The 22,424-nt window shown below is 45.3% G+C and overlaps 1 protein-coding gene across 4 annotated transcripts in view; it reads left to right on the forward strand.

Annotated features, from left to right (window-relative positions):
- msi1b (musashi RNA binding protein 1b) overlaps nucleotides 1–18,686 on the forward strand; it is a gene marked incomplete at both ends in the record, with an annotated part of 38,033 nt that extends 19,347 nt beyond the window's left edge. Inside the window, 8 exons of one of the 4 annotated variants that reach the window (XM_083643942.1) lie at nucleotides 12,941–12,989; nucleotides 14,146–14,228; nucleotides 14,317–14,434; nucleotides 16,249–16,329; nucleotides 17,156–17,212; nucleotides 17,350–17,418; nucleotides 17,591–17,745; nucleotides 18,645–18,686. In XM_083643942.1, the coding sequence (XP_083500068.1) occupies nucleotides 12,941–12,989; nucleotides 14,146–14,228; nucleotides 14,317–14,434; nucleotides 16,249–16,329; nucleotides 17,156–17,212; nucleotides 17,350–17,418; nucleotides 17,591–17,745; nucleotides 18,645–18,686 (654 nt within the window). Of the gene's footprint in view, nucleotides 1–12,940; nucleotides 12,990–14,145; nucleotides 14,229–14,316; nucleotides 14,435–16,248; nucleotides 16,330–17,155; nucleotides 17,213–17,349; nucleotides 17,419–17,545; nucleotides 17,746–18,644 lie in introns of all 4 variants that reach the window. The other 3 variants (XM_083643940.1, XM_083643943.1, XM_083643941.1) reach the window with 3 other exon arrangements.
- Nucleotides 18,687–22,424: the final 3,738 nt, after the last annotated feature.

A 22,424-nucleotide genomic window follows, 5' to 3' on the forward strand; every position in this document is an offset into this window, starting at 1 on the left:
CTCATGAAGTTAGTTAGTTAGGTGCATGAGATGCTGCAGGTCTGTGTATTACTCATGGAGGTCGTTAGTTAGGTGCATGAGATGCTGCAGGTCTGTGTATTACTCATGAAGTTAGTTAGGTGCATGAGATGCTGCAGGTCTGTGTATTACTCATGAAGGTCGTTAGTTAGGTGCATGAGATGCTGCAGGTCTGTGTATTACTCATGAAGTTAGTTAGGTGCATGAGATGCTGCAGGTCTGTGTATTACTCATGAAGTTAGTTAGTTAGGTGCATGCGATGCTGCAGGTCTGTGCATTACTCATGAAGGTCGTTAGTTAGTAGGTGCATGAGATGCTGCAGGTCTGTGCATTACTCATGAAGTTAGTTAGGTGCATGAGATGCTGCAGGTCTGTGTATTACTCATGAAGTTAGTTAGTTAGGTGCATGAGATGCTGCAGGTCTGTGTATTACTCATGAAGTTAGTTAGGTGCATGAGATGCTGCAGGTCTGTGCATTACTCATGAAGGTCGTTAGTTAGGTGCATGAGATGCTGCAGGTCTGTGTATTACTCATGAAGTTAGTTAGTTAGGTGCATGAGATGCTGCAGGTCTGTGTATTACTCATGAAGTTAGTTAGTTAGGTGCATGAGATGGTGCAGGTCTGTGTATTACTCATGAAGTTAGTTAGTTAGGTGCATGAGATGCTGCAGGTCTGTGTATTACTCATGAAGTTAGTTAGTTAGGTGCATGAGATGCTGCAGGTCTGTGTATTACTCATGAAGGTCGTTAGTTAGGTGCATGAGATGCTGCAGGTCTGTGTATTACTCATGAAGTTAGTTAGGTGCATGAGATGCTGCAGGTCTGTGTATTACTCATGAAGTTAGTTAGTTAGGTGCATGAGATGCTGCAGGTCTGTGTATTACTCATGAAGGTCGTTAGTTAGGTGCATGAGATGCTGCAGGTCTGTGCATTACTCATGAAGTTAGTTAGTTAGGTGCATGAGATGCTGCAGGTCTGTGTATTACTCATGAAGTTAGTTAGTTAGGTGCATGAGATGCTGCAGGTCTGTGCATTACTCATGAAGTTAGTTAGTTAGGTGCATGAGATGGTGCAGGTCTGTGTATTACTCATGAAGGTCGTTAGTTAGGTGCATGAGATGCTGCAGGTCTGTGCATTACTCATGAAGTTAGTTAGTTAGGTGCATGAGATGCTGCAGGTCTGTGTATTACTCATGAAGTTAGTTAGTTAGGTGCATGAGATGCTGCAGGTCTGTGTATTACTCATGAAGTTAGTTAGTTAGGTGCATGAGATGCTGCAGGTCTGTGTATTGCTCATGAAGTTAGTTAGTTAGGTGCATGAGATGCTGCAGGTCTGTGCATTACTCATGAAGTTAGTTAGTTAGGTGCATGAGATGCTGCAGGTCTGTGTATTACTCATGAAGGTCGTTAGTTAGGTGCATGAGATGCTGCAGGTCTGTGCATTACTCATGAAGTTAGTTAGTTAGGTGCATGAGATGCTGCAGGTCTGTGTATTACTCATGAAGTTAGTTAGTTAGGTGCATGCGATGCTGCAGGTCTGTGCATTACTCATGAAGTTAGTTAGGTGCATGAGATGCTGCAGGTCTGTGTATTACTCATGAAGTTAGTTAGTTAGGTGCATGAGATGCTGCAGGTCTGTGTATTGCTCATGAAGTTAGTTAGTTAGGTGCATGAGATGCTGCAGGTCTGTGCATTACTCATGAAGTTAGTTAGTTAGGTGCATGAGATGCTGCAGGTCTGTGTATTACTCATGAAGGTCGTTAGTTAGGTGCATGAGATGCTGCAGGTCTGTGCATTACTCATGAAGTTAGTTAGTTAGGTGCATGAGATGCTGCAGGTCTGTGTATTACTCATGAAGTTAGTTAGTTAGGTGCATGAGATGCTGCAGGTCTGTGCATTACTCATGAAGTTAGTTAGGTGCATGAGATGCTGCAGGTCTGTGTATTACTCATGAAGTTAGTTAGTTAGGTGCATGAGATGCTGCAGGTCTGTGTATTGCTCATGAAGTTAGTTAGTTAGGTGCATGAGATGCTGCAGGTCTGTGTATTGCTCATGAAGTTAGTTAGTTAGGTGCATGAGATGCTGCAGGTCTGTGTATTACTCATGAAGTTAGTTAGTTAGGTGCATGAGATGCTGCAGGTCTGTGTATTGCTCATGAAGTTAGTTAGTTAGGTGCATGAGATGCTGCAGGTCTGTGTATTACTCATGAAGTTAGTTAGTTAGGTGCATGAGATGCTGCAGGTCTGTGTATTGCTCATGAAGTTAGTTAGTTAGGTGCATGCGATGCTGCAGGTCTGTGCATTACTCATGAAGTTAGTTAGTTAGGTGCATGCGATGCTGCAGGTCTGTGCATTACTCATGAAGTTAGTTAGGTGCATGAGATGCTGCAGGTCTGTGTATTACTCATGAAGTTAGTTAGTTAGGTGCATGAGATGCTGCAGGTCTGTGTATTGCTCATGAAGTTAGTTAGTTAGGTGCATGAGATGCTGCAGGTCTGTGCATTACTCATGAAGTTAGTTAGTTAGGTGCATGCGATGCTGCAGGTCTGTGCATTACTCATGAAGTTAGTTAGGTGCATGAGATGCTGCAGGTCTGTGTATTACTCATGGAGTTCGTTAGTTAGGTGCATGCGATGCTGCAGATCTGTGCATTACTCGTGCTCTGAAACATGTCTTCCAGTATGAGCCGTGCACAAATGGACCCTCTAATTAGTGTGAATCAGGCGCCATGAGGTTTGCTGGACCACAGATATGGAGAAATACAGTCAATCCAAACAAATCCAAACTTTTCCAGCGAGTTACACGAGGACGGTCCGCACAGCCAACCCATGAACCTTTAGAAAGTCGAATGCGGGATCAATTTGTTTTCTGGGCCGCGTGTTTCCGACCTCGTGGTTCTTCATTTTCACCGGCAAAGGTTTTGCCTGGACTCTCTCCCAAGTTTGAAAGTTTGAATTTGAGAGAGAGAGAGAGAGAGAGATGTGGAGGGATAGAAGGGGACATGTAGGCTCCAGCCATCCATGGAAGTTCCTGATTAGACTGCCTCACTGGAGCTTTTGTTGGGGACAAAGGGCTGGAGAGAGGGATGGGCAGGCGATAACAGGCAAGATGAGAGGCAGACACAAAGAAGAAGGGGGAATATCGGACGCCATTAAAATGCCCAGTGTTTGAATGATGGCGCATTAACGTGCGATTAAGTCACTTTGACTTGAACTGCACGCATTGTTGCCTTGTTTCGAGGACGTCCTCCTCCAGGGGGACTGCGTTTCAGCTCACATCCTGATCGTAACTCTGAGAGCTTTATGTGCCTTTTGCCTTGTTAGGTCACGTTTATAGAGTGAGGGTCGCAGGTTCGAGGCCCCGTTGTTACCTCCGGCTTGGTCGGGCGTCCATACAGGCACAATATTGGCCGTGTCTGTGGGTGGGAAGCCGGATTATGGGTATGTGTCCTGAGTCGCTGCTCTGCTGCCTCCTCTGGTCGGTCGGAGCGTCTGTTCAGGGGTGGGATTGTTTTTTTGTTTTTTTTCTCCAATTTGTTTAATAGAGCAGTACACAAACAAAACAAACAGGCTCAGGCAGGACAAGAAAAGAAAGAAAAAACATACAAACATCATCAACATTCAATATCACAACGTGGTTCTACCAGTCACATAAGGTGCATATGTGCTTAAAAGAAATATAATATACATGGGATCCAGTGAGAAACCAGCCAGGCGAGTCACTGATCGTCCCTAAACTCATCGAGGTAGGCTAGAAACAGGTCCCAGATCGTTAGAAATGTTCTAAGGGAGTTGGTTAATTATTATTATTGACACTTATTGACACTCATTATTAATATGAAGTGTCAGGTGAAAAGAAGCGTCTTGCGACTGCACATGTATCAGAGGAAGAATGTGCTCCTCCTCTCCACAGATCAGCAGAGGGGGTGCAGCATTGAGCGGGACAGCAGGACAATTGGCCAAGTACGATTGGGGAGAGAAAACGTGGGCGAAATCCAAAAGAACTTGATAACAAAAAAAAGTTGATACGAGTCAGCTCAAATTTTGATTATCACCAACTGTTTCCCAGGAGGCGTCGCCCCCTCGCGCTCTTTACAACCGCTTGCTTTAGCCATCTAGGAAGTGAAAGGTTATTCTGCCGACCTCGGGTCGGCGGCGTCAGCTAAACGTCTGTCATGAATATTCATGTGTGTTGTGGTGGAGTGCTGCGTGTGCGGCTGTGACGCAGAGCGCGCGGCTGCTCGGGAGGCGAGGGGAGTGCTGCGTGTGCGAGGGGGGGGGCGTGAGCGAAATGTCAGGCTGGCAGGAGGCAGCGACTTGAGAGGCTCGAGACCAACAGGTCCCCTTTCCCCCTGCCAGAGGCACTCCTCTGTCACCCTTGACCTTTCTGTAGGCAAACTGCCCTGGGGGTCCACACACACACACACACACACACATGCACACACTGTGTTCCAGACCATATCAACTCTGCTTGCCAATACACTTATTATAGACCAAGAGCAAAGATGAACTTACCAAATGTTTATTTGGGCCTATGTGTGCAGACGAGTGTACACGTCTGTGTGTGTGACAGAGAGGGAGGGAGGGAGAGAGACACTGACAGACAGACACAGACAGAATGAGATAGGGCTGGGCATTATATCGATATTCTATCGATATCGTGATATGAGACTAGTAGGGGTGGGGGAAAAAATCGATTCACCTAAGTATCGCGATTTTTAATGTCACGATTTTTTGGATCGATCTTTTATTCCAGAATCGATAATCGCAACAAATTTTTTTTTTTTTTTTTGGTGCTTGCAGTCAGGCCACTCACTGAACAGCAGGCCAGGCGCCGCCTACTGGTTTACTAGTGGTTTTATTACTTTATTAGTTAGTCTGAAGTAATAATTACACTTCAGGGTTAAAGTGGGTGCATCTCATTGTAAAATTGGACTTCAAACGGCCCAAATCTGGCTTCAAACGGCCCAAATTGGGCTTCAAACGGCCCAAATTTCACGCGTGTCGGCCCATATCGGCCTGACCTGCTTGGTATCTAATGCCCGGCCTGAATTATGATCCCAGTCTGCCCCTGTTTTTAACTATATCGCCCAGCCCTACTCATGATATATAATATACAGTCTCTAGTGTATGATTCAACTTTTCCCATGTTCTAATCTAGTGTAAAAAGCAAACAAACTGAAAAAAGAAAAGAAAAAAATTAACAAAAATCGCAATAAATCGTAATATCGAATCGCAATAATCGTAGAATCGCAATACTTAAGAATCGCAATATAAATCGAATCGGCACCCAAGAATCGTGATAGTATCGAATCGGGAGATAAGTGAATCGCCACAGCCCTAGAGACTAGATATCGTCCGGCATAAGTGTTGTCTTTTCCTGGATTTATTTTAAAGGCTGTATTACAGTAAAGTGATGTAATTTTCACATATTAGACTGTTCTAGCTGTTCTGTTATTTGCATTTACCCGCTAATAGTCATTATATCCACTTTACTGATGATTATTGATCACAAATCTCATTTTGTGACTCTTTAGTGAAAGCACCAATAGTGGAGATACTGTATATATCATGTATTGTCATTCAGTATGGAGAGATGTGATTGGCCCAGCCTTACGAGAGTAGGTCAACCTTGACATAAGAAGCTATGGGTGTGTGTGTAGAACAGACACCTGTGTCTGTGGAGGGCAGGACAGAGGAGGTCAGAGGAGCAGAGGAGCAGAGGAGGAGCAACATGGCCGACTGTGCCAACAAACAAAAGCCTCCAGGCTACTTTGTTCTCCTCTGCCTTTGTCTGTCCACCTCTCTCTCTCTCTCTCTCTCTCTCTCTCTCTCTCTCTCTCTCCCTGCACTGTGTCCACCTCTCTCTCTCTCTCTCTCTCTCTGCACTGTGTCCACCTCTCTCTTTCTCTCTCTCTCTCTCTCTCTCTCTCTGCACTGTCCACCTCTCTCTCTCTCTCTCTCTCCCTCTCTCTCTCTCTGCACTGTCCACCTCTCTCTCTCTCTCTCTCTCTCTCTCTCTCTGCACTGTGTCCACCTCTCTCTCTCTCTCTCTCTCTCTCTCTCTCTCTGCACTGTGTCCACCTCTCTCTCTCTCTCTCTCTCTCTCTCTCTCTCTGCACTGTGTCCACCTCGCTCCCTCCCTCTCTCTCTCTCTGCACTGTGTCCACCTCGCTCCCTCCCTCTCTCTCTCTCTCTGCACTGTGTCCACCTCTCTCTCTCTCTCTGCACTGTCCACCTCTCTCTCTCTCTGCACTGTCCACCTCTCTCTCTCTCTGCACTATCCGTATCCACCTCTCTCTGTCTCTCTCTCTGCACTGTCCACCTCTCTCTCTCTCTCTCTCTCTCTCTCTCTCTCTCTCTCTCTCTCTCTCTCTCTCTGCACTGTCCACCTCTCTCTCTCTCTCTCTCTCTCTCTCTCTCTCTGCACTGTCCACCTCTCTCTCTCTGCACTGTCCACCTCTCTCTCTCTCTCTCTGCACTGTGTCCACCTCTCTCTGCACTGTCCACCTCTCTCTCTCTCTCTCTGCACTGTCCACCTCTCTCTTTCTGCACTGTCCACCTCTCTCTCTCTCTCTCTGCACTGTGTCCTCCTCTCTCTCTCTCTCTCTCTCTCTCTCCCTGCACTGTGACCACCTCTCTCTCTCTCTCTCTCTCTCTCTCTCTCTCTCTCTCTCCCTGCACTGTGACCACCTCACTCTCTCTCTCTCTCTCTCTCTCAATTCAATTCAATTCAATTCAATTGGCTTTATTAGCATGACGTACACTGTACATATTGCCAAAGCAAGCGATTAGATATGAACAGCTAAACATTAATTAGAAAACTTACTATATACTATATACTAACATACTACAGGACTAACGAATGATCTGTTGTCAGATATAGTAGCAACATCAAATAACATTCTTTGAATAGCAAAGAAACTACAAGAAAAAATGATCTGTTGTCAGATATAGCAGCAACATCCTTTGAATAGCAAACTACCAGACAAATTAATGATGTGTTGTCATATAGGCCATAGAGAGGCAATCAAAAGAACAAAGGATAACAAAGAAACAAACTACAAGACAAACAGGTGATGTGTTGTCAGATGTAGCAACAACAAGGAACAAAGAACATTAAAGATGGTCTGTTGTCAGATATGCTCTAACAGCAACGTGTGTCAGGTGACTGTCACTCACTGTCCCTCAGTCTATGGCAGGCAGCAACATAGACTGCTGCTAACGCACAGCTCTTTGAGTCCCCCCCTAGTAGGACTGGTAGTTTTTCTGTGTCTAATAGGTTAAGGAAACCTTTTGTTATTAATTCAAATCTTTTAAAATGTGCTTCTCTGACATGTTTATATTTTTCACATTTGGTGAGAAAGTGTAGCTCTGTCTCAGGTTCACTGAGGGTGCAATGACTGCAAAGCCTTTGCTCTGCAGGGAGCCAGGTTTTCCTGTGTCTCCCCTTTTCAATAGCAAGGCTGTGCTCACTCAGTCTGTACTTTGTCAAGGTTCTTTTGAGTTGTTGATCAGTCACCATGCTCAAATAATCTGCTATGGTGTACTGTCGATTTAGAGCCAGATAGCACTGCATTTTGCTCTGTGCTTTTGTTTGTGTTTGCCAATAGGTGAGGTAGTTCAGTTTGAACTGTTTTGTAATTTGATTGAGTCTGATTGGTGATGTGTTCTGTTCCTGGGCTGTGTTAAGAGAGCAGGTTTGTGGACTCAGCCTCAGGATCAGTTGGGTAAGGGTGCTCCTATTGCTCAGCTCTTGGCATTGCAGGGCTTGGTAATGGTACGAGAGTCTCTCTCTCTCTCTCTCTCTCTCTCTCTCTCTCTCCCTGCACTGTGACCACCTCACTCTCTCTCTGCACTGACACATCTCTCTCTCTCTCTGTGTACTGTGTCCACCTCTCTCTCTCTCTGCACTGTGTCCTCCTCTCTCTCTCTCTCTCTCTCTCTCTCTCTCCACTGTGTCCACCTCTCTCTCTCTCTCTGTGTCCTCTCTCTCTCTCTCTCTCTCTCTCTCTCTCCCTGCACTGTGACCACTTCACTCTCTCTCTCTCTCTCTCTCTCTCTCTCTCCCTGCACTGTGACCACCTCACTCTCTCTCTGCACTGACACATCTCTCTCTCTCTCTGTACTGTGTCCACCTCTCTCTCTCTCTCTGCACTGTGTCCTCCTCTCTCTCTCTCTCTCTCTCTCCACTGTGTCCACCTCTCTCTCTCTCTATGTCCTCTCTCTCTCTGTGTCCTCTCTCTCTCTCTCTCCACTGTGTCCACCTCTCTCTCTCTCTCTCTCTTTCAGAGTACTCTCTGTGCTCTGTCTCACGATATCTCCACCTGTCACTCTCCCTCCCTCTATCAGCTCTCCTCTCATGGAGTTGCTCCACCTGCCCACAGGGTTCACCTTTCTGCTTGTGAGCGGCTACTTTCTTTTTTCTCTGTGTTTTCTCTAGAGATGGGATATCGGTATCGTGTGGCAAATCCTGACGTAACTCACATATTGGATATCGGACTGATGTTGCAATCCACGTTCCCATCCAGATTCCATTCATAGCTTGTGCTGGACCATAAACCCACAATAACATAACATGAAACAGCACAGGTGCTAGAAAGTAGTAAGTAGTAAGTAGTAGTGAGCTAGTGTTAAGCCATAACGGTTTCCACGGCTCGTTACTATTACAATTATTAAGTTATAGCTAATCGGTAGGCCTAGCTAGCACAGCTAGCTCCTACTGTTAGCGTTCAGTAACATTGCAGTCTCTCCCTCAAGTGATGCATTGATCTTGTATCATACGCCTCGCTTGACTGTGTGTGTGTACGTTGTCTGTCTAGGGGGCAATTGGTTACTCATCACTCCCTCACATACACTCCCTCACATAGTTTTCCTGGCTTTGGGAATGTGACCGGCTGACATGGTGTTGTGTTGGAAAGTTAGGAGTGTTGAGGTGCTGATGTGCTGTAGTGGCGTGTCTCATCCTCTTGGCTCCGGTTACACTCGTGTCTGTCGGAGACTTTCAGGTAGCCGGCCGCCCCTCGCTAGCCCCGCCTCCGTGCATCATGCACCCAGCCATGGCAATCAACGCCATGCCACCTCTCCAGGTGTCAATCAATCAATCAATAACCTTTATTTAACCAGGTAAAGTCTCATTGAGATTAAAATCTCTTTTTCAAGAGCGACCTGGCCAAGAGGGCAGCATAAAAAACAATGTTACAACAAAAACACAAGCAATACAAACAGAGAAATACATTCATACATGGGAGAACAATTTAGGGGCAGTTACAATGATCAAGAGTATTTTCCTCTCGATCTTTCAAAATGGCCTTAAATTCCCCCAAAGTTACCAGCTCTGATAACTTCAGGTCCTTCTGTAGATTATTCCAGGACGAAGGGGCGGCATATTTGAAGGCCTTTTTGCCTAATTCGGTTCTAGCTCTGGGGACTAACATCTGAAGAGTATTGTGAGAGCGTAGACCGTATTGATTTTGTTTTCTACACATGTAAACAGACAAATAGGCAGGAACTAGCCTAAGAAGAGATTTATATATAAAAGCCAACCAATGTGTATGTCTGCGGGCATACAAGGAAGAACACTGGGCAGTAGTGTACAGAGTACAGTGGTGCATGAGATTGCCACAACCAGTGATAAAATGTAAAGCACAGTGGTAAACAGTGTCCAATTTCTTCAGGTACTGCTCAGGTGCATTCATAAAAAGTAGATCACCATAGTCCAATAAGGGTAAAAATGTTGCTGAGAGCAAGCGCTTCCTTGCCTGGAGCGAGAAACAGGCTTTATTTCTAAAAAAGAAACCTAATTTAAGTTTCAATTTGGAAACAAGATTTTCAATGTGTGCTTTAAAAGACAAGTTTTGATCAACAATAATACCTAAATACTTATATGTTGTGACCATCTCGATTTCAGCTCCTTGAGAAGTGAAGATTTTTGGCAGATTAGATGGAAGCCCTTTGCCATTTGAAAACAGCATACATTTGGATTTGCCTGCATTTAACACCAACTTAAGTTGAGTTAAATGGGATTGAACAACATCAAAGGCAGGTGTGTGTCAGCTGTGCCTCGAACCCGTCACCGGGAAACACCACCATGCTATATGGAAGCAGGTCAACCATCCTCCATGTAACATCAGTCAGTCCCTGCGTCCTAAATCTCCACCTACACCTAGACCTCAACGACATACTGTAGATCCTAAGCCAAGACGTGTCGTAACAGCTAATGTTAGCATAGCCGTTAGCCAACTCAACAACATGTCCTTAGTTTTGGAGATATTTCAGTCTTGTAAATATGTGGGGAGTGTTTAATTCAGTCGGTTTGTGGAGTATTACGAACCAGCTAACTAATGCTATGAGCTCAAACCAAATGCTACATGATGTCACAGAAGGAGCTGGCTACTATGTAAAGGTGGAGTTGCCAAGTGTAGCGACACTGCACAAAAGCAAAAAGCCGCTGAGAGGCTGAGGTAGGTCTTGTTGGTAGATGAATTGACGCGCTAAACAAAAATAATTCGCTGAGATCAAAAAATACGTTTTGAAGTTTTATTACAAAGAAAAATTAATAAACTCAATACAACGTGCAGGAAAGTATATCAAAGTAATCACAGCGATCAGAAACTATAAATTGCGGTCAACAAAAAGTACAGCGACCTACTCACTCCCCTCTTTCCTCCCCAGCAACAGGTGAACAGGTGCATATAATCAACTGAGTAGATGGATATCACCGCCCCCATTCATTTGACCAAATTACCTCTATCAATCACTGCCATAATAGAATAACAAACAAACAACATAACCAAAATATAAACAAGCTCAATAATCAATTTTCTCAAGTCATTATAATTCGCTATAAATCAATTCATGGCTCTTACACCAAGAGCCCTCGCATCGGAATCGGTATCGGTATCGGCAGATATTCAAATTCAGGTATCGGAAGGGGATCGGAACTGAGAAAAGTGGATGATGCTGTAGTTTTGTCTCTTTGCAGCCCTCTTGGTCTCTCTGTAGTTTTGTCTCTTTGCAGCCCTCTTGGTCTCTCTGTAGTTTTGTCTCTTTGCAGCCCTCTTGGTCTCTCTGTAGTTTTGTCTCTTTGCAGCCCTCTTGGTCTCTCTGTAGTTTTCTCTCTTTGCAGCCCTCTTGGTCTCTCTGTAGTTTTGTCTCTTTGCAGCCCTCTTGGTCTCTCCTGTAGTTTTGTCTCTTTGCAGCCCTCTTGGTCTCTCTGTAGTTTTGTCTCTTTGCAGCCCTCTTGGTCTCTCTGTAGTTTTGTCTCTTTGCAGCCCTCTTGGTCTCTCTGTAGTTTTGTCTCTTTGCAGCCCTCTTGGTCTCTCTGTAGTTTTGTCTCTTTGCAGCCCTCTTGGTCTCTCTGTAGTTTTCTCTCTTTGCAGCCCTCTTGGTCTCTCTGTAGTTTTGTCTCTTTGCAGCCCTCTTGGTCTCTCTGTAGTTTTGTCTCTTTGCAGCCCTCTTGGTCTCTCTGGCAGTCTCTCCACTATTCATCCAGTATATTTGATGTTGGCTCCAGCTCTTTTAGAGGGACTTTTTCTACAGTTGCCATGGAAACGTCAAACTTTGGAGAGCAGGGGGGAGAGGCCAGGGGCCGATTATGGGCTGTCTCTGTGAGAAGGACTGTGACCATGCAGGCTGTCCCCCAACCAACCCAATCAAGCCACAATAGAATGACAGCATTGTACCATCTCAACGTCAATATGAAGCAAAACCATCATTTGAAAACCTTGCTGCCTTTCCAACATTAAAACGCAAATAAAATAACTTTCACATCTTTGGTTCTGTTAAGTAAAACAGCTAGGTTAAGGTTAGGATGATGGTTTGGGTTAGGCTTAAACAGCTAGGTTAAGGTTAAGGTTAGGATGATGGTTTGGGTTAGGCTTAAACACCTTGGTTATGGTTAAAGTTAAGTTGGACGAGGTTGGGAGCGACGGGTGACTCGCCCGGCTGACTTTTCGTGGGATCCCGCGCACAACTCTTGCAAGCATATAAGCACTTGACGCGGCTGGTTAGTGGTACCATTGGAATGTTGATGATATAATGTATGTTTTTGTGTTTGTGTTTTTATTGTCTGAGCCTGTTTTTGTGGGGAAAAGTTCACGTTAAGGTTAGGATGATGGTTTAGTAGAACAGCTTGGTTAAGGTTAAAGTTAAGGTTAGGATGGTTTGGGTTTGGGTTAGGCTTAATAACAAAAACATTCAATGTGACACACACTGTTGAAATGGGGACTTTGGACACGCTGTGACCATGACTGGGGATCGAACACACGGCTCTCCGCTGTGAAAGGCAAAGTGTTTACGCCCTCCATCCATCCATCCAGCCCACAACACCCTTACTGACCACCGTGCACGTTCACTAGCAGACTCTATGAGCTGTATAACATTGATATCTACATGTATGTATGTAGACATGTGGTATGCTGTCTTTGTGCTTCAGAAACATGATATTCTGTGTATCACTGCATTGGAGAAACATACAATTTATGACATTTTGGGCAGGCAGTTCAGCAGCAACGACACAAACGTCAATGTTTTAAATGGGCTCTTTTATGTGCATAACACACAAAACACACAGCTAGTATTTTCTCCTATGTATTTTGTCTCTCCGCCCCCCCTCGGTCTCACTGTCTCCCCTTTTGTAACCTGTCACTCCCCCCTCGGTCTCACTGCCCCCCCCCCCCCCCCCTCCCCTTCTGTCCCATCTGTTGCTGGTGCTCCCTGCAGAACTTGAGAAGGGGCGAGGTCAGGCAAGCTGCCGCGTGGCAGAGAGAGAGAGACACACACACACACACACACAGAGACAGAGAGACAGACAGACAGACAGATAGACAGACAGAGACAGGGAGACAGAGAGAGACAGACAGACAGAGAGAGACAGGGAGACAGAGAGAGAGCGGCATGTAAAACTGTGTTTGTCTCCCTCCAGGTCGACGATGCCATGCTCATGTTCGACAAGACCACCAACAGGCACAGAGGTGAGACCTGAGTGGCCTCTCTCTCTTTCTCTCTGTCTCTCTGTCTCTCTGTCTGTCTCTCTGTCTCTCTCTGTCTGTCTGTCTCTCTCTCTCTCTCTGTGTGTCTCTCTCTGTCTGTCTGTCTCTCTCTGTCTGTCTGTCTGTCTCTCTCTCTGTCTGTCTCTTTGTCCAGAGCTTTTATTCCACACAACTCTGCCGCCCCCCCCCCCCCAGTCTTGCTCCAGTCCTGTCCATCTCTCTATCGATCCCCCCCCCCCCACAGACCTCCTTCCTGTGTGCTTAGCTGGAGGAGGCGAGGCTAACGAGGCTAGGCTAATTAGCCAGTCCGTTAATCGGGATCAGGATAAAGCCTCCTTAAGCACCTCCTCCTCACCCTGGGACTGATCGATTATGACAGCCTACCAGCTTTGCCCGGGCCTTCTGGCCAGGAGGGGGGGTAGGATGAGTGCAGAATAGCAGCATGGAGGTGGGGGAAGGGGGCAAAATGTGTTAAGCGGCTATTACAGTACAGATTACTGGAGAGACTATTAGCAGTAGGGATGCCCAATATGAAAATTAGACAGATAAAATTAGAAGATACCGATATTAACATTGCTGTTGTGGCTGATAACCGATATTTTATCGATGTCAACATGATCTGTATGAAAACAAGTTTCTATGATAATCAGATTTTGTATATACCGGTACTCAAAAACACATGTAAACACTGTGAATTTGAAAACGTCACGTCTTCATTTCCAAAACATTTGGAAAAGCCCATAAATCATAGATTTACCGCATTGTTTCTTCTGTTCTAACTTCTCAATATGAACATTTTTGGCCGATACTGATAACCATATTAACATTGTTGTTATTTTGCTCATCAGACCGATACGATATATAAACAAGGCTAGGTCAGAACCTAGCATAATATGGCCAGCGCGATAAAGCGTTCACGAGCATCGGCACTCAAATCGGCATGCAAATTGGACTGGACAAAGCCAGATATAGGGCCCGCTTGCGCTGCCCAAAAAATGGCCAGATACGATATGATTGCACATACATTGGGCATCCCTAATTAAAGTACGGAAGCACAACACCCGCCGTCTAAATCCAGAAGTGTTGATAACAACTCTGTTAAGATATTCAACCTATGTGCCGGCCTTGTGTTCACCAGGGTTCGGCTTTGTGACGTTTGAGAATGAGGACGTGGTGGAGAAAGTCTGCGAGATCCACTTCCACGAGATCAACAGCAAGATGGTGAGCCTCCATCTGGAAACGGTCGCTCCTGGGCTGAGTTTCAGTCACTGTGCAGAGAAGGTCCTCATGCATCTTGTGCCTCCAACAGGTGGAGTGTAAGAAGGCTCAGCCCAAGGAGGTGATGTCCCCCACCGGCTCAGCCAGGGGGCGCTCTCGGGTGATGCCCTACGGGATGGACGCCTTCATGCTGGGCATCGGTATGCTGGGTAAGTTTCTATTGATCGGGACAGGAAGGACATTGGGCCGGCCCGCACCACCTGCTCCTCTCACCTGTTCAAAGGTCATGTCTGCCTCGTGTGGAGAAAGCTGACCACTGCACTGAGGCCTGCCTGGTGACGACACCCTCATCAACTCCCCGGCATACTATAGGGCACCTAATAAGTCACACCCTCTTCCAGGTTCCGCATGGGACCTAGGAAGTGAAACTCACCATTCATTTTTCCAATGACGGACAAACCAACCCATTCACCTATGAGATGAATCATGAGAGAACTTTTGACTCAGTCGGTCCAAAAAAAACAGCAGAGGGGGGTGGGGTTCATATTGATGTAATGGAGGAAACCCCAGTGGAGCACGGGGAGAACATGCTAACTCCACACAGAAAGCTAACCCAGTGGTTCTCAAACCTTTTCATGTCAAGGACCCCGCTGACCAATATTAGAACACGGACTCTCATTTGATTTGATTTTTTTTTGTCCCAGGGTCCCCCATCTGATAAGATTTTTGCTTTTAGATGTATTACAGAAGGTGTATGAAACCCATAGTCATGCATTCTGTCATTGTGTTACTTATGGATGGAAAATTTTGGGAGCCCCCTCAAAGACCCCTGGAGGTCCCCAGACCCCACTTTGAAAACCCCTGGGCTTAAATAGACTTTCTACTGTACTTACTGCAGGGCTTGTTTGTGCATCTGAGACTAAAATTGACCACTTCAATGCCACCACCTAGTGTTCAGTCTAAGAACTACACCTCTTTGTAATCCAGTGCTTAGTTGCACTGGTGAAATGTCCTGCAGGTATTAAGGGAAAATAAAATGCCACCCCACCCAAAAAGAAAAAAAACAATTTAATTGTGTTTGTTACGTGGAGTTGCTTGTGTGGGACAATAGTATTGTTCTCCTCCCATGGCTGGTTGCTGCTGGAGGGGGCTGCTAACAAAGGGCGTGGCTGCGTAACATGCCTTGCAGACAGAGACACGGGGGACAAGGAAAGTAAGCAGATCAGATTGAAGACAGGAAAGTGAGACTAAACTCTCCCAACAACACAAAGACAGCCCCGTCCTGTGCTGCTTGTGAAGGAATCCAGACCGCAGGTGTAGAATATCACCCACCTGCATGTCACTGACCATACCGCTCGTCGCAGGCAGGGGGCAGCTTTGCTCTATCTAAACCAGGGGTTCCCAACCTTTTTTGTGCAAAGGACCGGTAGATACATGAAAAAAAAAAGCCACGGACCGGTTGTCAATTTTAATGGTTTTAGTTACATATATATTTACTCACCAGATTCTAAACCAATATAGACCTCATCCCTTTTGATGTTTATGTGTTTCTTTATCCACCATAACTTGCTATAATGGACTAGTGTAGGGTCTGCAACGGACGGTTATTTTCAGATGAATCTGTCGATTATTGGTTTGGTCTATAAAATATTAGAAAATGATGAAAAATGTTGATCAGTGTTTCCCAAAGCCCAAGATGATGTCCACGTGTGTCTTGTTTTGTCCACACAACCCAAAGATATTCAGTTTACTGTCATAGAAGAGTAAATAACTTTAACAAGCTGGAATCAGAGTATTTTCACACACAAAAAAACTCAAACTGATTAATCGATTATCAAAATGTTGCCAATTAATTTAATGGTGGACAACTAATTGATTAATTGTTACAGCTCTAGACTAGTGTGCTGCTGGTCTACCACCCATAGTATGTTTTTCCACTGTCTGCATGTCTTGTACCATGTGTGCCTGTAACACACCAAGACTACATCCTGATGAGAGTCTGAAGGTGCTGTTGTCCCTGCAGGGTACCCTGGGTTCCAGACGGCCACCTACACCAGCCGGAGCTATGCTGGCATCACCCCTGGCTATACCTACCAGTTCCCTGGTAATCTCACCACACTTTCCTCTCCTCATAAAGCCTGCTATGCTGGCGTCACCCCTGGATATACCTACCAGTTCCCTGGTAATCTCACCACACTTTCCTCTCCTCATAAAGCCTTGTGTAATTTGCTTAGAAAGACCATGCAGTCGCTCCACTTCAGAAATACTGCGAAAAGTGTTTACTTTCACCACTTCTTACATCAATGTTTAATTTGATAGAAATGTTATATTACAGACAGTAGTGTTGTACCAGAAGGTCGGTGGTTCGATCCCCGGCTCCTCCAGTCTGCATGTCGAAGTGCAAGCCACTGAACCCCAAATTGCTCCCGATGGCTGTGCCAGCACTCTGTGTGGCAGCTGGCCGCCTTCGGTGTGTGAATGGGCGAATGTAGGCATATTGTAAAGCTCTTTGGATAAAAGCGCTATATAAATGCAGTCCATTTACTATTTACCATGTTGATGCTCTTACAGTATCTTTCATACTCCTCTCACACGGTTGGCCTGTTGTATCAGATAATCAGATATTCATATTTCTTAAGACGACACGTTAAAATATTCTCTCCTCAATGTACGCCTGTCTCCCTAAAGTTCAGTTAACAGGACTATATCATATTCCTTCATCTTATCATTCCTCAGACAGTGTGTCCCAACATGTGCACCTCCTCGTGTGTGTGTGTGTGTGTGTGTGTGTGTGTGTGTGTGTGTGTGTGTGTGTGTGTGTGTGTGTGTGCGCGCGCGTGTGTGCGTGCGTGCGTTTGTGTGTGCGTGCGTTCTCCTTGGCGCACGTTGTTGGTGTGTGTCTCACCACCACTTTGATGTTTGTGTTTTAGAGTTCCACTTAGAGAGGACCCCCCTCCTGACTTCACCACACCCCCCTGAGCTCACAGGTCAGTCAGTCCCTCCTCTTTACTTTACAACTTATCAAAGTCACTGGAACGAGGAGCCAGTTTTGAACTGATGTGTTTTCCGCTGCGTGTTGGAGATGTTTCACCTGGACCTCCTCCTCTCTTCTCTGTCTCTGTAGCCATTCCTCTCACAGCGTACGGACCAATGGCGGCAGCAGCGGCGGCAGCAGCAGTAGTTAGAGGTATGCGTGTGGAAAAGCTGTCATTGGTTGACTCCATGGTTTTGATTTGACCATGCTGGGGCATCTTTTATAGTGGGCTTAGTGATATCCCAGTTCAACACCTTGATTTTGACAAAGCGGATACTAAGATTAGTAAGATACACACACAAAATTGACGTTGTTGTTTCCACCTCTTTAGGCTCCAACCAGCGCAGCGCAGCTGGGTTCTTAGGTACCAGCAGCCCCGGGCCAATGGCAGACCTTTATGGAGCAGCCAGTCAGGACTCTGCTGTCAGCAGTTACCTCAGTGCTGCAAGCCCCGCCCCGAGCGCTGGATTCAGCCATAGTTTGGGGGTGAGACTCCGCCTCTAATGAAGATGTATCTAGGCAGCATTTGTTTGTGTTTTGGCTTACAGTCGTTAAAGCTGCAGCTTTGTGTCTGTTGAAATATTGATTGACAGTTAGAGCCGCGAATCAACTGCTAACGCATGAATGAAAACCTATCAACTCATAAGTCCTTTTTTTTCTTGATCAAGTTTTTTCGGATTCTTCTCCCCTTTTCTCCCCAATTGTAATTGGCCAATTCCCCCTGTTGCTCCACCCCCTCTGCCGAGAGTTGTAGACTAGTGCACGCTTCCTCCGACACGTGCAGTCGTTGCCAGCCGCTTTTTTTCACCTGACAGTGAGGGGCTTCACCAGCAGGACGTATCGCACAGGAGGATCACGCTATTCCCCCGGTTCCCCTTCCCCCCCCCGAACAGGCGGCTCCGACCGACCAGAGGGGGCGCTGCTAGTGCAGCGACCAGGACACATACCCTTAATCCAGCTTCCCACCCACAGACATGGCCAATGGGCTACATGCACAACTCCACTGCTTCCTGAAATTAGTACAGCTTCTTTATTTCCTGTCATCACTATTGGATGAACTGATTAATGTCAGGTGTGCTGCAGTCACAACAATGATCAGGCACACCTGATTAATCAGTTCATCCAATAGTGTAGGACAGGAAATAAAGAAGCTGTACTAATTCCAGGAAGTAAAGAAGTTGCATGTGCATGTAATCTATCGAGCCTGTATGGACGCCCGACCAAGCCGGAGGCAACATGGTTGCTCGAACTTGCGACCCTTGTGTTGGTAGGCAGGGAATGTACCGCTGCACTACCCAGATGCCCATAAGCTCATGAGTCCTGATGGAACCACAGACATGGAGAACAATATAGTCAAGTTTAACTTTGTCTGCTTTCTCCCTCAGGGCCCTTTGATCGCCACTGCCTTCACTAACGGCTACCATTGAGAGAGAGAGTGAGTCCATCTTCTTACCTGTTTTTAGGGCGTGGCCGAAGGCCGATCTGTCTAGAAAATGGGTGTGATTGATTTACCCTGTGAGTAATCCTGCTGATCTTTGTGTCAGGGCAGTGCTGTCAGCTGAAAGCTGGAAGGAGTCGAAGCTGCTTCGGAGCTGGTCTGGCCTGACTCTGTCCAGTCCACCTCTCCGGCTGGGGCAGCTGACCTTTGAACCCAGCCAACCCTACTAATGCCCCCCCCCCCACTAAACTCCACCTCCTGTCAGAAAAAAATTATATATTTTAGTTCACAAGCAGGAGCAAAATCTTTGAAAATGTTTATGACTACAGTACATGTAATAGCAACACATACTGTATTTCTAGCTGTTTTTCTTATTCTGTTGTTTAATTTCACTTTGCTGTTGTTTTTTTGTGATGGTCGTGTTATTTTCTTGGTCTGTTTTATTGGTTTATTTGACATTGAGACAAAGGAGAACAATCTCCGTCTGAAGCTCGGGAGCTGTAATCTGTTCTGAGTACGTGTATATTTGTCACTAGTTCTTACTGAAATTTAACAGAACATTTCTGATTAATACTATTTTTTCAAAAGGTGTCACAAAGTGTATATCTTGGTAGGTTTTTAACAAGAATTTGTTACGTTAATAATGATCAGATGCTAACGGTCATTGTTATCATGAACCCAGTCGCAGTCACATAGTTTGTGTGCTGTATGATTTTGTAAATTATTGTAAATACGACTCTGCTTTTGGGGGGGTTTCGGGGCAGAATGTGGGTCCGGGAGGAGCGGTGTGGGAGAAACGTTACGATTGTATTCTGCGGATTTTGCTTGTTTCATAAAAACCGTATGTGGTGGAGGGTTGGGTATCGTTTGGATTTTGATGATTCTGATTCCGATTCTGCATATCGATTCCGGTTCTTAACTAATCTAAATTCCCATTCTTTGAGGGGTGGAGTCAAACCAGGTCACATGTTTATTTCACAGATTTTTTTTTAAACCATTATTAACTAAGTCATATTCAGTCATATTCATTCATTGCTTGTTGTTTATTATGAACTTTTGTAAACATCAACAGTTTAGATTTTTTGTTTACAATTTTAAATTAAAGGAACACTCCGCCCATTTTCAACCAGTTTTGTATCATTAGAACATCAGTAGTATATCAGAACACTGTAAATGGTTTTGAAGTCTGTCATTTAATTTGACAGTTATTGAGTGTTAAAGTGTGGACCAGTGACATCACTGGTCCACACTAACTCAAATTAATAACTCATTAACTCAAATCAACTCTCAATAACTGTCAAACTATTCATCATTCATCTAGTTTGACAGTTATTGAGAGTTGATTTGAGTTAATGAGTTATTCATTTGAGTTAGTGTGGACCAGTGATGTCACTGGTCCACACTTTAACACTCAATAACTGTCAAATTAAATGACAGACTTCAAAACAGTTTACAGTTTTCTGATATACTACTGATGTTCTAATGATACAAAGCTGGTTGAAAATGGGCAGTGTTCCTTCAACACTCTTAAGTAGTGGTCCGTGTCTGCCCCTTAATATGTTCGGGTGGGAACTCGGGTTTCAATAATGTTCTGCAGAAAAGATTTGTTTAGGAATCAATAAGCAGAATCAAAATTTTAAAATTTTATTCCTTTTTTTTTTATTCCTTTGGAGTTTGGAGAAATCCGAATTTTTCACCCGGTTCTCGATGCTCAACCCTGATGTGGTGGAAATCTTGACTGTTACATATCATAGTTTCACAAGCATTTCCGTTGTTTCTGTCTGTCCATGTTAAAGCAGCCATATATGACTCTGCACAGTAAGCGGGTTTAGAAACCATGTGTCATTTTGAGTCTGTTACTGTTTTCAAAAGCTGGTTTTCCCGTCAACTGTGAAAGCAGGCCGGAGCCGGAGCTGGTCTGAGGCAGCACTTCACCACATGGAGGAAAAGCTCTTTTATCATGCTGTTTTCTTACTTTGTCATATTTTGTTTTGAACTGTGATTTTGAATAATGTCACGATTGTTAAGGAGTGATTTTGAATATGTCACGATTGTTAAGGAGTGATTTTGAACATGTCACGATTGTTAAGGAGTGATTTTGATGATTGTGAAGGAAAATGAAGGACTAGTATGCAGGAGCCGTCGTAAGCAGGTGTGGTTATGACCGGTTTATCCTGCAGGTTGTGTTGATGTGTGAGAGCGTGCCATGTGCAGGGCAGTTATGTGGTCACACACATTGGTTTCCAGTGTGCCATGTGCTGTTAGGGTATGGGTACCTCAGTGTGCCATGTGCTGTTATGGTGTGGGGTACCTCAGTTGCAAATGTGAAAATTGTATCCTGACTTTTTATTTTTATCATTATTATTATTATTATTACATTAACACCATTGTCGATGTCAAAGTGTGGATGTGGAAGTCTTGGGGGTTTCTAACGTGCGTGGCCGAACCTGATTTTAATTTCAGCGCCCGCCATGTTAACAGGTTAGAGCACTGAGCAGCCACACGGCGCACCTGAGCAGTTCGGCTGCAGCTCGTCTAGAGATTCGGGGTCTCGGTTACAGTATTTTTAACACTAAACGCGACACGATTCCCACCACAAAAAAAATAGACAGCAGCAGCTTGGCTGCGTCTCGGTTTACTGGAAGGCAGCGACGCCGTCTGTGTGCACACAACAAGCAGGCGAGGCTCACTGAACTGCTGTGGCTCGCTCACCTGTTGTGTGCTCACAGACAGTGTTCTGCTGTAAACTGACCCCCGAATCTCTAGGTGAGCCGCAGCCGAGGCGCAGCAGAGCCGCAGCGCTGCTCAGTTGGGCTGTATGGCTGCTCTAACCTGCTAACATGGGAGCCCAAATGAAAAGAAACAGGTTCTGCCACACATGCGCTGCTCATGTGGCCTGTTAGTCCTTCTCAGGACGTCCTTTATGAGACAAGCACCCAGGGTTCACAATTAATTCTCAAGCTACAAAGATGTCGTCTGTTACCGGACAGGCTTGCAGTCTCGCGCCAAGAGTATTTGAAAGTCAGCGAGGCTGTTAAAACCCACCCTACTCTGCCTCTGATTGGCTTACCCTGATATTCTCAACCAATCCTCACTCCTCATGCCTAAACCCAACCCATCCGGGTGCCATCTTGAACTGTTGTTTAGAAAGAATTGACCCTGGTCGAACCATTAAAAAAAAAAAAAAAATCTATCAGCCTCACTGACTTTCAATATTCTTTGTGCGAGACTGCAAGACTGTCCGGTAACAGAGGGTGAGTTTGACATTTCGGTGCGACACTCGTAAAGTCCAGCGCGGACGACGTCTTTGTAGCTTGAGAATGAATTGTGAACCCCGGGTGCTTGTCTCATAGAGGACGCTAGAAGGGCTAGGGGCCTGTGTGTCCCGCGCGTTAGTACCTTCTGTTTACCTGTAACCCCGCCCACCATCACCACCACAACACTGGACAGATACACTGCATATCCACTGGACGACACAGACTGTAGCAATGTGACCGCTATTTTCCAGATGAAAATAACGGTCCAGAGCTACGAGGATGTTGCACTGGCAGATCATGATACATGTTTTCCTTTGAATGTTAGTTTAAGAACAAAAGCACTATCAATCTACAAAAGGTTTTAGATTTTTGATACACTTTCTCACACTGCTGCGGACTACCACGGTAGTTCACACTTTTGATGCTGTCTTCACTGAAAAATAACAATCATCTTGTCGACACTGTAACCT

The sequence above is a fragment of the Poromitra crassiceps genome (genome assembly GCF_964638095.1).
Source record: "Poromitra crassiceps genome assembly, chromosome: 10".
Classification (NCBI taxonomy): domain Eukaryota; kingdom Metazoa; phylum Chordata; class Actinopteri; order Beryciformes; family Melamphaidae; genus Poromitra; species Poromitra crassiceps.